Below are 13432 nucleotides of genomic sequence, written 5' to 3'. Positions count from 1 at the left end.
TCTCAGCTAATACCTCAGCCTGTCATTTCATTGCCTCGTGGGGTGACACAAACCTTTATTCCTGAAGCATCCAGGCAATTAGTAGTCCTGGCTGAAATGGGTTGTCATTTTTCACTGACATTAATCACAGGGCATGGTGTAGGTAGGAGTACTAGGAGATGCCCTAAGAGGTTGCCTACATTCTAGGTATATTCTTACAGCAGTCTAGTTTCCTTTTTGTTGGTCATCAGGCTCAATCACACAAGCCAGCAAAGTAACTCTTCCTTGCCTATTGAGAAAAAGTTGATAGCGCAGTGATGAAGAGCTGGTGTCCACTTTCTCCTACCTTATGACATACTAACAGACTCATTGACAATACTTAGCACAGGTATGGCACATAGAGGCACTGAATAAAATATGATGGTTATGATAGCTGTTTTGGGATTGTGGCATTGGGAGTTGAAAAAAACTTTAACCATTAGTTCAGTTCTTTCATTTTCTAGAGAAAAAACCAGTATCCAGCAGAAGAAAAAACAAATCTCCTGAACCTTTTTTGAATGCCTATAATCTGTCAGAAACTTTAAGGAAGTTACCTCATTACACTTCCTGTCAAACTTGTAAGAGAACTATCTTCATATTACTACTAAGAAATTGACATACGAAGAATTTAACAAAACTGATAAATTCAGTCATTAGCAGAATCAAAATGTGAACTGCCGAACTCTTTGACTCCTCTCATTTTTACCATTTTATCACATGCCTCTGACTTCCAGTTCTGTTAAAGCATGGCACTTTACCTCATTAAATTATTTTTTCTCAATTTAGAAATTCACATCTACATCAAGATAAGAAAAGCTCACATAGCCCATATTATTGTCAATTATCAGTTATTGCTCTGTATTTAAATTAACCCACTTGTTATTAATTAAGTAATAATTTATAGTACTAAAACTGGATGTTTTAGATCTAGTCAGATGTTTCTGTTATTTGCTCCTACTGTGTACATTTAAGGGGAAATAGTGGTCATTTACATCTGGTAAATGTTGTAAATGAGGTAGGAGCAGCTAAAGAGAAAAAAAATTCAAATGTTTTGAGACTTTTCTCCCTCTATATAAATCAAGCAAGTGTTAAGATTAAGGAAATTGTATTGGCCTTCCCTGTTTAGTGGCAGATTAGAACCAAAATGTATAAACCCTTTAATTACTTTGTATTTAGTTTATTTGTAATTGCTAAGGCAGTTTATAATGTATAAAATGTCCCTGTCCAACCGAAAATACCAAAACAACTTATCAACTAAATGAGGTTGATGAATCATGTTTTATTTATTTTCAGTGCCAAAAAAGCATATTTATTTGTGTTTCTTATAATGCATTTACATATGTATATTCATTTCTTTCTAGTGTCCCAGTTGTTTTGTATCTTTTACTTAATATATCTCTTGTACCTTACTATAAAAAATAAAAGCTTTTTTATTCTAGCCTGTTAAGTTTAAATTAATACATTAAAATCTTAAGTTTTATATTTTTTTCACAGAAGTACAAGTGGGATTTACATCCATGAAACAGAACAGTGGCAGTTTAATCTTCCTGTTTGCTTTTTTCATTGTAAATATAGTATTCCAAATTCTGCTACACAGCTTTTCAGTCTGCTGCTATTTCATCTTACTATGTTACAGGGGGGTTTTTTGTTGTTGTTTTTTATCAAAAGATTAGCCTTCTAGGTTGCATTTTCCCTATGGCTAATTAGGACTTGTGGCATTTTCAGTGTTAATAATGTGAAATTGTGGATATTTAAAATTTTTAGAAGTGAACAGTGTTGGGGCACCTGGGTTACTCATTTGGTTGAGCGACCAGCTCTTGATATTAGCTCAGTTCATGATCAGGGTCCTGGGATGAAGCCTCAGGTCAGCATGCAGTCGGCTTGAGATTCTCTCTCCCCTTCTTCCTCTACCCCTCACCTGACTTGTGCACGCGTGCACACTCTCTCTCAAATACATAAATCTTCTTTTATATTTATTTGAGAGAGATCGAGCAAAAGAGAGTGTGAGTAGGGGGGAGGGGCAGAGGGAGAAGGAGAAGCAGACTCCTACTGAGCAGGGAGTCTGATGCAGGCAGCAGGGAGCCTGATCCCAGGATTTGGAATCATGACCCGAGCTGAAGGCAGACAATCAACTGACTGAGCCACCCAGGTGCCCCTCAAATACATAAATCTTTAAAAAAAGAGAGAGAGAGTTACATGGACATCTCTTAAATGGAAAATGCTTTTAGCACAATAAAGATAATTCTACTTTCCTGCTATTTATTTATATTGGATATTTTATCACCTAGAAATTATATCTATAGCACTAGCATTAAACTTGCATTTCCTAAGATTTCATTTCATATTACATTTTTACCATCTGAAATTAAGAAGTATTTCATAACAAACTTCAGAATTGTCAAATTGAATGATACATTCTACAATAAGCTATGATCAAATCTTTTATTTGTTCAGATGCATCCTGATAATGTTAATGCTTTCCAGTCTTTCACTACTGGAAGTTTAGAGTTAGTACTTACCATTTCTGAAAGAGTCACATGTAACATTTTCTAGGCCAAGACTCAGTTTATTCAGAGCAAATGAACTTGAACTGGTGTTGAGTGATCCTTCCCCAGCTGTGCACTTACATAGACCTGAGCTTGGGAGTCAACTAGTCACTGAGTTCACAAAGAAATGTGCATTGTTAATATTTATACACCAAGGAGATTATGTCAAAACACAAAAATTGCAATCTGTCTTATGTCTGAAAGTTTTGGTCAATTGTTAACCTAATTTGGTTGTGAAAGTTACAGTTTCTCTGATTAATAATCTGCTATATTTTTCTTCTTAACATCTGTGCTTACAGTATAGTAAAAACAAAACATGGAAATGAAAATATTCTTTCTAGTACAAAGTAGTTTAACTTTTTAAAATTATTTAATTCTAGCTATACATCTGAGCTGATGACAATTTTGGTTTACTGAACTTTTTTGGTAATTATATAGCTAGCTGTGATTTAGATTTGCTTATTTAAACATTAAAAGAAGAAAACTATAGAAGTTAGAAGTTAGAAGAAAACTTCTAATATTTTAAATATTTTCTAAATCAAATATTTTCCCATTAATGATATATTTGAGGGGTTTTTTTTGTCACATTCACTAATAAGTGGATATGTTAAGGTGATTTTTTTGTTTTAGGAAGAATTTGGCTATAACGCAGATACCCAGAAGCTACTGGCTAAAAATGGAGAGACTCTTCTTGGAGCCATTAATTTTTTCATTGCCAGTGTGAACACTTTGGTGAATAAAACAATTGAAGATACATTAATGACTGTGAAACAATATGAAAGTGCCAGGTAGGTATAAATTTTCATTATATTATCTCTTTGCAGATGGTACATAATTCGGTTAAGGTTTTAAGTTGCATATGCTAGGAATCAACTCTGGCTAATATGGGCAGAAAAAGAACACAGTAGAAGGTTGTAGGATAGCCCATAGAACTAAAGAGAAAGGCAGGCGAACAGATTCTGGAAATAAGCAGGAATCAAAATCAAGATAATGCATCAGAAGAATCTAATTAGGACCCCGAAGCTGGGTACCTCTGGTACTTGGATGTTGCCACAGCTACCATAAGTCATTTCCAAAAGACCCCTGAATATTTTGCTTTATTGCCTAGAGAGTGTCTCACTGAGCCCTGGTCATGGGCCCACCCCTGCCTGTTAGAGAATAGGGAGGTAGAGGATCTCCTAGTTCCAGCTTCATTAGAAAAGAATAAGGCCTTGTGTTCTACTAGTTACTAGATGCCCTCTATAATCTGGCCTTAAGCTTCTCTTCATTCTTATTCCTGCTGCTTCCCAGCAGAAGCACTACAATAGCCAGACTTACAGTTTCACTCTATTCAGTACACAAGCTCTTTTCTGCTTCCATGGTTTTGTTTATGTTGTGGATACCAACATCCTAGCCTTCCACTTATCTAGGTTATAATCAACTTCAAACTCTTTCATAGTTTACCTTTTGTATATACTTATAGCTGTTTATAATGCAGTGTTTTCATACATTTTATACACACACACACACTCATCATTAATTTCTCTATCTCATAACCATCCTGTTAGGTAAGCTAGTACATTTCAGCAGATCAGCAATAGCATTTCCAACTTTTGATTCCAGGTCCAATTTTTCTCCCATTCATTCTATTCTAATTTACTTTTTTTTTTCCTCTCAGTACTTGAAATCCTAATTTCTGTTATATTTTTTATAGCATAGTTTAAAAATAAGTACAGACTATACCTTTTAGAAGTATTACTTTATGTTTTGGCCCCTTAACCTAGTTTAATGATGTGAGAAAATGGCTATGAAAACTCTAAACTCATCTAGTTTTTGAGTGCTTCACATATTACCTTAAGCTTCACATAAGTAAAAGCCCCAAAACCCTTGGAAAGTTAACTTTTAATCTTTTCACAAGAAGGGATGGTTCTCTGTTATTCTGTGTTTGTAATTTTAGCACTCACATGTAATTTTTAATGACTTGGAAATGAAGATCAAGATAAATATCTGTGGTTATTTGGTAGGAGAAGGGAGGAGATGGGGCTGTGTGCCCTGTTTAGGTTTTAGACTTGGTTTTTTACTTTTCTGTATTGTTTGAATTATTTACCAACACAGTACTAAAATCAGAAGGTGGAAAAAAATAAACAGAAGGAATCCATCAAAATAGGCTTTCCCCCAGGAACATTGAAGGAATTTCTCAGTAAGATACCCTTTAGTAGGAATCCCTTTACTAACACTCTTAGTAATTGGTTCTCATCTCTATTTAAAATCTTTTCATGGACATTGTCTGTATTTTTCAAAAGAATAATCTGTGTATTTTTTATTTGTATAAATTTTATTTCATTCTTTTCCAAATCTGTTCCTTATTTGTGACATCCTAATTTGCACATAGTAAGTACTCTTTTCCTTTTATCTCTTTCTTTTAAGCATTATTATTTTCCAGTCTTTCAGATTGTTTTCATATTTATGGGTTTTGAAGAGGAAAATTCTTTTGTTCCCAAATTACCCCCACCACCTCCTAGTCAAGAATTTCTTGAATTTAGTTTCTGTTTCTATACTTTGTAATTGTCCACCTATTCTGAAAATATTTCTAGTACCTAAAATATATTTTTGATTAGTATGTTTTAAAGAATGTTTTATTTTAGCATATAATATTTCTTTTTAGCCATCATTTCTAAGGTGCTTTTAAAAATATTAACCCTTGGGGCCCCTGGGTGGCTCAGTGGGTTAAGCCTCTGCCTTCAGCTCAGGTCATGATCTCAGGGTCCTGGGATCGAGCCCTGCATCAGGCTCTCTGCTCAGCGGGGCGTCTGCTTCCCCCTCTCTCTCTGCCTCTCTCTCTGCCTACTTGTAATCTCTCTCTCTCTGTGTCAAATAAATAAATAAAATCTTTAAAAAATAAAAAATAAAAATAAAAATATTAACCCATTTTACTGAGCAACTGACTAGCTGGCTTAGTTGGTAGAGTATGTGACTCTTGATCTTGGGGTTGTGAATTCAAGCCCTGTGTCGGGCATATAGTTTACCTTAAAAAAATTGCTTTCTGAATATTAAGCCATAATAAAGAAGGACAAATTCATTAGATAAGTCAACAGTATGAGTCATTTTTTTCATTGGTAGAGGAGAAAAATAAGCCTCTGGAGGTTAAAAGGTTTGCTCATTTGGAGCCAATTTCAAAGCCAAAATGAGAGCCCATTGGCTTTCTACCTTTTACTTTTGATCATTCGGTCTCAAACTTGAATTGGATTTATCTCAAATTTTCGTATCTACTTAAAAAATTATGATATACCTGGCTGGCTCAGTCATGTGACTTGGGTTCTCAGGGTTGTGAGTTCAAGCCCTACACTGGATATAGAGATTACTTAAAAATAAAATCTTTAATAATAATAATTTTCACATCTTATACTGAGATACCTGACTTAAAGTACAGTGTGATAAAAGATCTCAGTCTACGGGCTCAGAGCCTGATCTTGATTTGGGCTCAAGTCATGATCTGGGGGTTGTGAGATTGAGCCCCACATCAAGCTCCGTTCTCAGGGCAAGTCTGCTTGAGATTCCCTCTTTTACTCTCTTCCTCTCTCTCAAATAAATAAAATATTTTTTAAAAATTTTAATCTGTCTTAATATATAGGTTTATGTGAGACTTCAAACAGAGTTATAAATCAGGTTATATGTCCTTGGTAAGTGGTTAACAGGAAATCTTTAACAACCTCTGTGTGTAGTTTAAAAACTAACAACAATAATGACCTCACCCCATATTTCATTTTTTTTAATTGAAATTACAATGTGATTTTATTCATTAATCTTAGCTTGGGTTTGACTTTCCTGTACTGTTTATTGAAGTAACTGAGGAATTCACTAGTTGTAAATACTAAAACATTGCCTGCAGAGGGATAACGTTTAAAAAGAACCTGGGGCGCCTGGGTGGCTCGGTGGGTTGGGCCGCTGCCTTCGGCTCGGGTCACGATCTCGGGGTCCTGGGATCGAGTCCCGCATCGGGCTCTCTGCTCAGCAGGGGGCCTGCTTCCCTTCCTCTCTCCCTGCCTGCCTCTCTGCCTACTTGTGATCTCTCTCTCTCTCTGTCAGGTAAATAGATAAATAATCTTTAAAAAAAAAAAAAAAAAACTCTTAAAAAAAATAAAAATAAAAAGAACCCCAGATTAAAAGTTTCTCAGTAGCTGAATTTTCTTCTCTGTCAGAACCAGAATTTACTGACTTTAGGGTATGGGTCAGCTATTTGATCAGCACAGAAAGTGGCAATTTAGGCAGATGTCCAGGTGGCCTTTTAAGGCTTCCTATTATGCATTGTGTACAAGTAGTTCCTAGCCCTCTAGTGCTCCATGTTTAGAAAATCTCGTAACAGCCCATTCAATACTTCTCCACAGCAGCACCAACAAGTGAGTCAATTGTGGTCAAGACTTTTCAGATGTGGACACCTGTTTCTCTAGAAGTTTTACACAAGCCATAAAGTAACCAACTCTCATTAACTTTATTGATACGGATTCAATTCATACTGGCAACCTTGAAGAGTTGCATTTTGAAAATTTAGTGTGCTTCTCTTCATGGTGGCAGTGAGCACTGTTAGAGAAGCTCTCATGGGAAGTTTTTCTTTGCTACCATCTACAAACTCTGGATTTAAAAATTAAGGGATATCAGTTCAGTATTATAAATTTGATTATGTTTATATTAATCTTATTATTTAGAAATGTGCTCCAGGGCTGATGAAGGATATTTGTCTTCACATTAAATACCATATGTCACTATTTATTTTTGTCCTACTTTTTTTCTTTTATTTTTTTATTGTTATTAGTATATTTACGTCTGGCTAGCCCTCTTCTAATTTGGCCATTATAATAAGCACTCTAAAAAACCTAGTTATTCCCAGGAATCCTAAGTACTCTATATTTTTTTGTGGAGGTTGTTATTCTCATTTATAGATGAAAAACTGAAGCAGAAAGAATTATTTCTAGCTCAAGACATTAGAACCAGCGAAGGTCAGAGTGGTCATTCAGTTTGGCTAGAGAACTCATGGAATTTAACTTACTTGTTTATCATTACCAAGTCAGTCTTGCCTCCTGAATCCTCAATATCTATCTCCCCTTCTTAGCCCCACTGTCACTGTCTTGATTCTGTGACTCATTCTCTTTGCCCATGGTCTTCTAATTGGTTTCCTTGTTTCTGCTTCTTAATCTACTCCAGTCCATCCTCCATTTCTGACTATAGAGCCGGCTTTCTATTCTGAACAAGTAGAACATGTCACTTTTTAGATCAGAGTTCTTAAATGGCTTCCCATCACATCACTTGACTTACCAGATTAAATCCGATCCCGTCTTGCCTACTTGTCTGCTTTTAATGCCTTCCAATATCATGTTCCAACTTCAGGTTATGACATACAGAATTACTTCCCAGATGTATCATGGTATCTTACAAATCTTTGCTTTTTTCATGCTTTTCTCTTCCTGGATTGCTCTGTTTCCCTGCCACAGTCTACCTCAGAAGCTTTTACCATCCTTTAAAATTTGATCTTAGTGTTTTAATTCTGTTCTGAGATACTTAAGTCAGGAGTTCTTCCTCTTGATTTTCACTGTACCTTATTCTCCCTCCCTCATGGCAGTTACCATTATCTCATTTTGTTGTAGTTGTTTAAGAGCTTCTCTCCCTCTAGACTCCAAGTTTCTTGGAGATAAACTTAATCTGTTCATCTTTATAGCTCTGGTTTCTAACAGTGCCTGGAGCTCACTTAATACTTGTTGAATGAATCAATGTATTGGTGAATGAATGATTCTCTTTTGGCCCTAAAAGATCAAGTTTGGTAAATCCAGTACAGGTAAAAATAAATTCTCAAGTCACATTGAAATATAGTTTATGTTGTTTAAAATATTTTTAAAGGGGATACCTGGATGGCTCAGTCAGTTTAAGGATCCGCCTTCCGCTCATGTCATGATCTCCTGATCCTGGGTTCGAGCCCTGCATCGGGCTCCCTGCTCAGCAGGGAGTCTGCTTCTCTCCCTGCTTGTGCTCTCTTACTCTCCCTTTCTTTCAAATAAATAAATAAATACTCTTTAAAAAATACAATAAAATATTCTTAAATGGCGCCTGGATGGTTCAGCCAGTTGAGTATCCGACTCTTTTTTCAGCTTAGGCCATGTTCCTCAGGTTTGTGAGATCTAACCCTGCATTGGGCTCCATACCCAGCCAAGAGTTTACTCGCATTTCTCTCCCTCTGCTTCCCCCCCCAACCTCATGTGCACATGTTCTCTCTCTCAAATAAATAAATACATCTTTAAAATATTCTTAATTGCCAGATTAAGAGATAAAGATTATACTCTAGATATTGAATAAAGGGATCTGGTGCTAGGGCATAAGCTTTGTGATGCTGATTTTTACTAAATCAGAGATCACATTGATCTTAATTGAGAACTGAATAGTAGAGACTCCCAGATAAGTCACCGTTTAATAAACAAGGTAGTAGTGTGCTTACATAGGTGCTGTGATAGAGACAATATGAAGTGCAGTGTGATCTCAGAGTGGTGGTGGGAGGTACCTGTTTTAGTGGCAGGAGAATACTAGGGAGTAAGCATCAAAAGGAGCACAAGGTGTTAAGTGCTCTGTTATAGATGTCATTGTTAGGTTCTAAATACTAATGTTACAGAAATCCATCCAGAGTTGCTCTGTCCTGTATGGTAGCTACTAGCCACATGTGTGTTGAGCCCTTGAAATGCAGTTAGCCTAAATTGACATGTGATAGTTGTGTATTATATACGGTGGACTTCAGAGACTTCATTACTACTCCCCGAAAAAGTAAAATAGTTCATTAACAACCTTTTTACATTGATTACATGTTGCAATGATAATATTGTAGATACCCTGAATAAAATAAAATATTATTTAAAAGGCTCAGTCCAGTAAGAGTCCGACTTCGGCTTAGGTCATGATCTCAGTGTCCTGTGATGGAGTCCTGTGTCAGTCTTCCTGCTCAGCGGGGAGCCTGCTTCTTCCTCTGCCTGCCACTCTCCCTGCTTGTACTTTCTCTCTTCTGTCAAATAAATAAATAAAATCTTTTCTAAAAATAAATAAATAAAAGGTGAAATAGTTTTTGTTATTTTAATGTGACTGCTAGAAAATTTTAAGTTACAGATGTGACTTGCATTGTATTTCTGTTGTGCCTTTCTGGCCAGACTATACTGTCAGGGCTGCTGGCCCTCAGTGTAACTTCCTTTTTACCAGTTCAAGTATGTCATCATAAAGTCTGCTATCTTCATATGCTTTGCCTTATTGGTATTAACCAATTCCCATGTGAGATCTGTCACTTGATCTTGTTAGCATTAGGTTTTGACATCTGTTTTTTAAACTGGTTTTTAAATTGTGAAAATTCTATTTGTCAATTAATACTGTACTTTGAGAAGAATAGTTAATGAGGGGCGCCTGGGTGGCTCAGTGGGTTAAGCCGCTGCCTTCGGCTCAGGTCATGATCTCAAGGTCCTGGGATCGAGTCCTGCATTGGGCTCTCTGCTCAGCAGGGAGCCTGCTTCCCTCTCTCTCTCTCTCTCCCTGCCTGTCTACTTGTGATCTCTGTCTGTCAAATACACAAATAAAATCTTTTAAAAAAAAAAAAAAAGAGTAGTTAATGAGATTAGTAAGGAGCTCCCCCGCCATGCTTATATTAATAGCTCTTTGTATTAAAGAAATACATGATTTTAAAAGTATAAGATGTGGGTCACCTGGGTGGCTCAGTGGGGTAAGCCTCTGCCTTCAGCTCAGGTCATGATCCCAGGGTCCTGGGATCGAGCCCCGCATCAGGCTCTCTGCTCAGCAGGGCACCTGCTTCCCTTCCTCTCTCTCTCTCTGCCTGCCTCTCTGCCTACTTGGATCTCTGTCTGTCAAATAAATAAATAAAATCTTAAAAAAAAATATATATATAAGATGTAATGTATATATGAGAATTATCTATTAATGTAGTACATAAGACTGTCATATACATCCAGCTTACCTCCTAAACTTATTTCACTCCATTTTTGTAATATGCTTCACTTACTCTGTTCTTTCCAGGATAGAATATGATGCATATCGCACTGATTTGGAAGAACTGAATCTTGGACCACGTGATGCCAACACTCTGCCAAAGATTGAGCAGTCACAACATCTGTTTCAAGCACATAAGGAAAAATATGATAAAATGCGTAATGATGTTTCTATCAAGTTGAAATTTCTAGAAGAAAATAAGGTAAATTTAGTCTTTACCTTCTGAGATAAATTTTTGTGGACTTTAAAATAATGTCACCCCAAAGAGATATAAATAGAAAGTTTTTTGTTTCTCTTAGCTCTCTTTCATTACAGTTGCACAGTGGAATTCCAGCTATAATGAGTGCTTGAGTTTTTAGAAGAACGAAAAATATATTTACCTTTCTATCATAGAAATCATCATCAGCCCTACTGTTCCAGTCTTTCACGTGTAACAGTTGGCAAAAATTTGATGTTCAACCATTGACCTTCAGATTGGAGTTGTTTTGGGGCACCTGGATGGTTCAGTTGGTTCAGTTGGTGGTATCAGACTCTTGATCTCAGGGCTGTGAGTTTGAGCCTGTGCTGGTTGTAGAGATTACTTTAAAAAAGTAAAATTTGGGGATGCCTGGGTGGCTCAGTTGGCTAAGCGGCTGCCTTCGGCTCAGGTCATGATCCCAGGGTCCTGGGATTGAGTCCCACATCAGGCTCCTTGCTTGGCGAGGAGCCTACTTCTTTCTCCCTCTACCTGCTGCTCTGCCTACTTTTGTGCGCTCTCTCTCTGTCAAATAAATAAATAAAATCTTAAAAAAATAAATAAATCTGAAAATTAATAAATAAATAATAAAATAAAAAGTTACACATTGATAAATTCTGCTTTGAATATTTTGAGACCTTTTTATTAATGATAGGTACAGATTTCAGGAAGGAAAGAACATTCTTCCTAGTAACTGGTAAATGAGGAATGACTAAAGGGTCCAGCTATGAGCTATAGTTAGCATAACCTAGAAGAAACAAGCCAAGAAATCAATTTTCCACATTATTTTTGTATAACATGAACCTGTCTAAGAACTAGAACAGTAAAAACTGAGATGGACCTGCTGTAGGCTTCACTTGGAGACAAATTCATACCGTAACAGGCTCCTGAGTTTTAGTTTAAGTAAAGGACAGCTTCCTGTGTTTAACATTTTTTTTAAGATTTATTTTTTTTGAGAGAGAGAGAACATGCATTCTCTGGAGCCCAGTGGGGAAGGAGAAAAGAAGAGAGAGAATCTCAGGCAGACTCCCCACTGAATGTGGAGCCTGAACCAAGGCTCAATCTCAGAACCCTGAGATCTTTGAAATCAGGAGTCTGACGCCAAACCAACTGAGCCACCCAGATGCCCCTGTGTTTAATGTTTTTAACGTGACATACATATTGAGTTCTGTGACGGGATTACAATTCTGGAAACAGGAGACCCAATAGTGGCATAGCCCAAGAGTAGGTGGAATGGTTTAGTCCTGTGGAGATGGGATATTTCTACTGCATATTGGTGGTATTTTCGTGCTTTTCATATCCTTTCAAGTCACAGTAGGTGTTCAGATCTACTTTCTTTAGGTACCCTCTTAAAATTATTCTTCACTTGTTATTGTCTGTTGATATCCTCTTGTTTTCCTTAACATTTTTTTTAGAAACTCTTCTGGCTACCATAAAAGCTGCAGAGTATTACATTTCCTCAGGATCTGCCAAGTCCTGCACTACCACTTAGTTTTTTCGCTACAGTGGGTAAAAAGTATTTCCCAAAAACCATTACCATGGCAGTAAAAGAAACCTTAGCAGATCAGACAAATTGCCCAGCATTATTCCAATAAGAATATAGTCTTCCAGCATGCCGTAGCTGAGCATATAATGTAACATTCCTTTTAGTCCATTCATATATATCTGTGTAGATGTCTCTCTCTATAGATATATATGTAGAGAGAGAAAGAGATCAGTTGCATGGCTTAGCATTTTAATAGATAGGAATATATCAATATTTAGATGTAGATTTATATTTTATATAAAAATATTTTTATATATTCCCCTATAATAGATCAGCACTATACAGGATAGGGCTAAGTGAAGTATGCTAGCTAGCATTTGAGAGGCTTTATCCAAAGCTAATTGGAAAGGAAACAAAGGAATTCATCTAATTTAGGCATTCAGAACCTCTTCAAATAGAGAAATTGATTTTAGGAAATCTATAAAATGGTAATTGTGTTCTTTTGGAATCTAATGGTATTGTGTACTATTCTGGGGATAATAAGATTATGGGTAATTTTTGTTTTCTATATTTATTTCTATATTTTAGATGGTTGTGTTGCCTTTATAAAGAGGGAAAGAAATTGGGGTGCCTGGGTAGCTTAGTTGGTTAAGTGTCCTTGATTTCAGTTCAGGTCATGAGCTCATGAGATTAAGCTTCAGGTCACGCTCCACACTGAGTGTGGAGTCTGCTTAAATTCTCTCTCACTCACCCTCTGCCTGTTCCCTGCCAAAAAAAGAGAAAGTAATGTTGAAAGAATCAGTATCCTAAAGCAAACAATGCTTTATTAGTCCTTGCCAGCATAAATAAAATAGGAAAATCACACAAGGATAAATAAACAATGGCCATGTGATTGCCACTTGTCTTACTTACTATAACTACTTTTGAGACTTAGGAGACACCCAGACACCCAGATGTAGACATGAATCAGAGAAGGCACTTCTTATTTGTCAGTTACTATGCATTTTACATACATTCTTTCACCTAATCCTTTTAACAATCTTCCTACTTTAATTCTTCCAGTAAATAGTAGTGAATATATACTGGGAATATGTCAATGAACAAAAAAGACAAAATCTCTGTCCTTTTGAGGTTTACATTTTCATG

At 36.4% G+C, this 13432-nt stretch overlaps 1 protein-coding gene across 4 annotated transcripts in view; it reads left to right on the top strand.

Annotated features, from left to right (window-relative positions):
• Positions 1–13432, top strand: part of ARFIP1 (ADP ribosylation factor interacting protein 1) — a 104736-nt gene that overhangs the window by 67900 nt on the left and 23404 nt on the right. For all 4 annotated transcript variants that reach the window (XM_044224860.1, XM_044224862.1, XM_044224859.1 and 1 more), the window contains 2 exons: positions 3195–3352; positions 10593–10767. In XM_044224860.1, the coding sequence (XP_044080795.1) occupies positions 3195–3352; positions 10593–10767 (333 nt within the window). The remainder of the gene's footprint in view (positions 1–3194; positions 3353–10592; positions 10768–13432) is intronic.

Source organism: Neovison vison, chromosome 11, assembly GCF_020171115.1.
Source record: "Neovison vison isolate M4711 chromosome 11, ASM_NN_V1, whole genome shotgun sequence".
Classification (NCBI taxonomy): Eukaryota; Metazoa; Chordata; class Mammalia; order Carnivora; family Mustelidae; genus Neogale; species Neogale vison.
The sequence above is the reverse complement of the archived record's forward strand: the minus strand, read 5'-3'. Positions and strand labels throughout refer to the sequence as shown.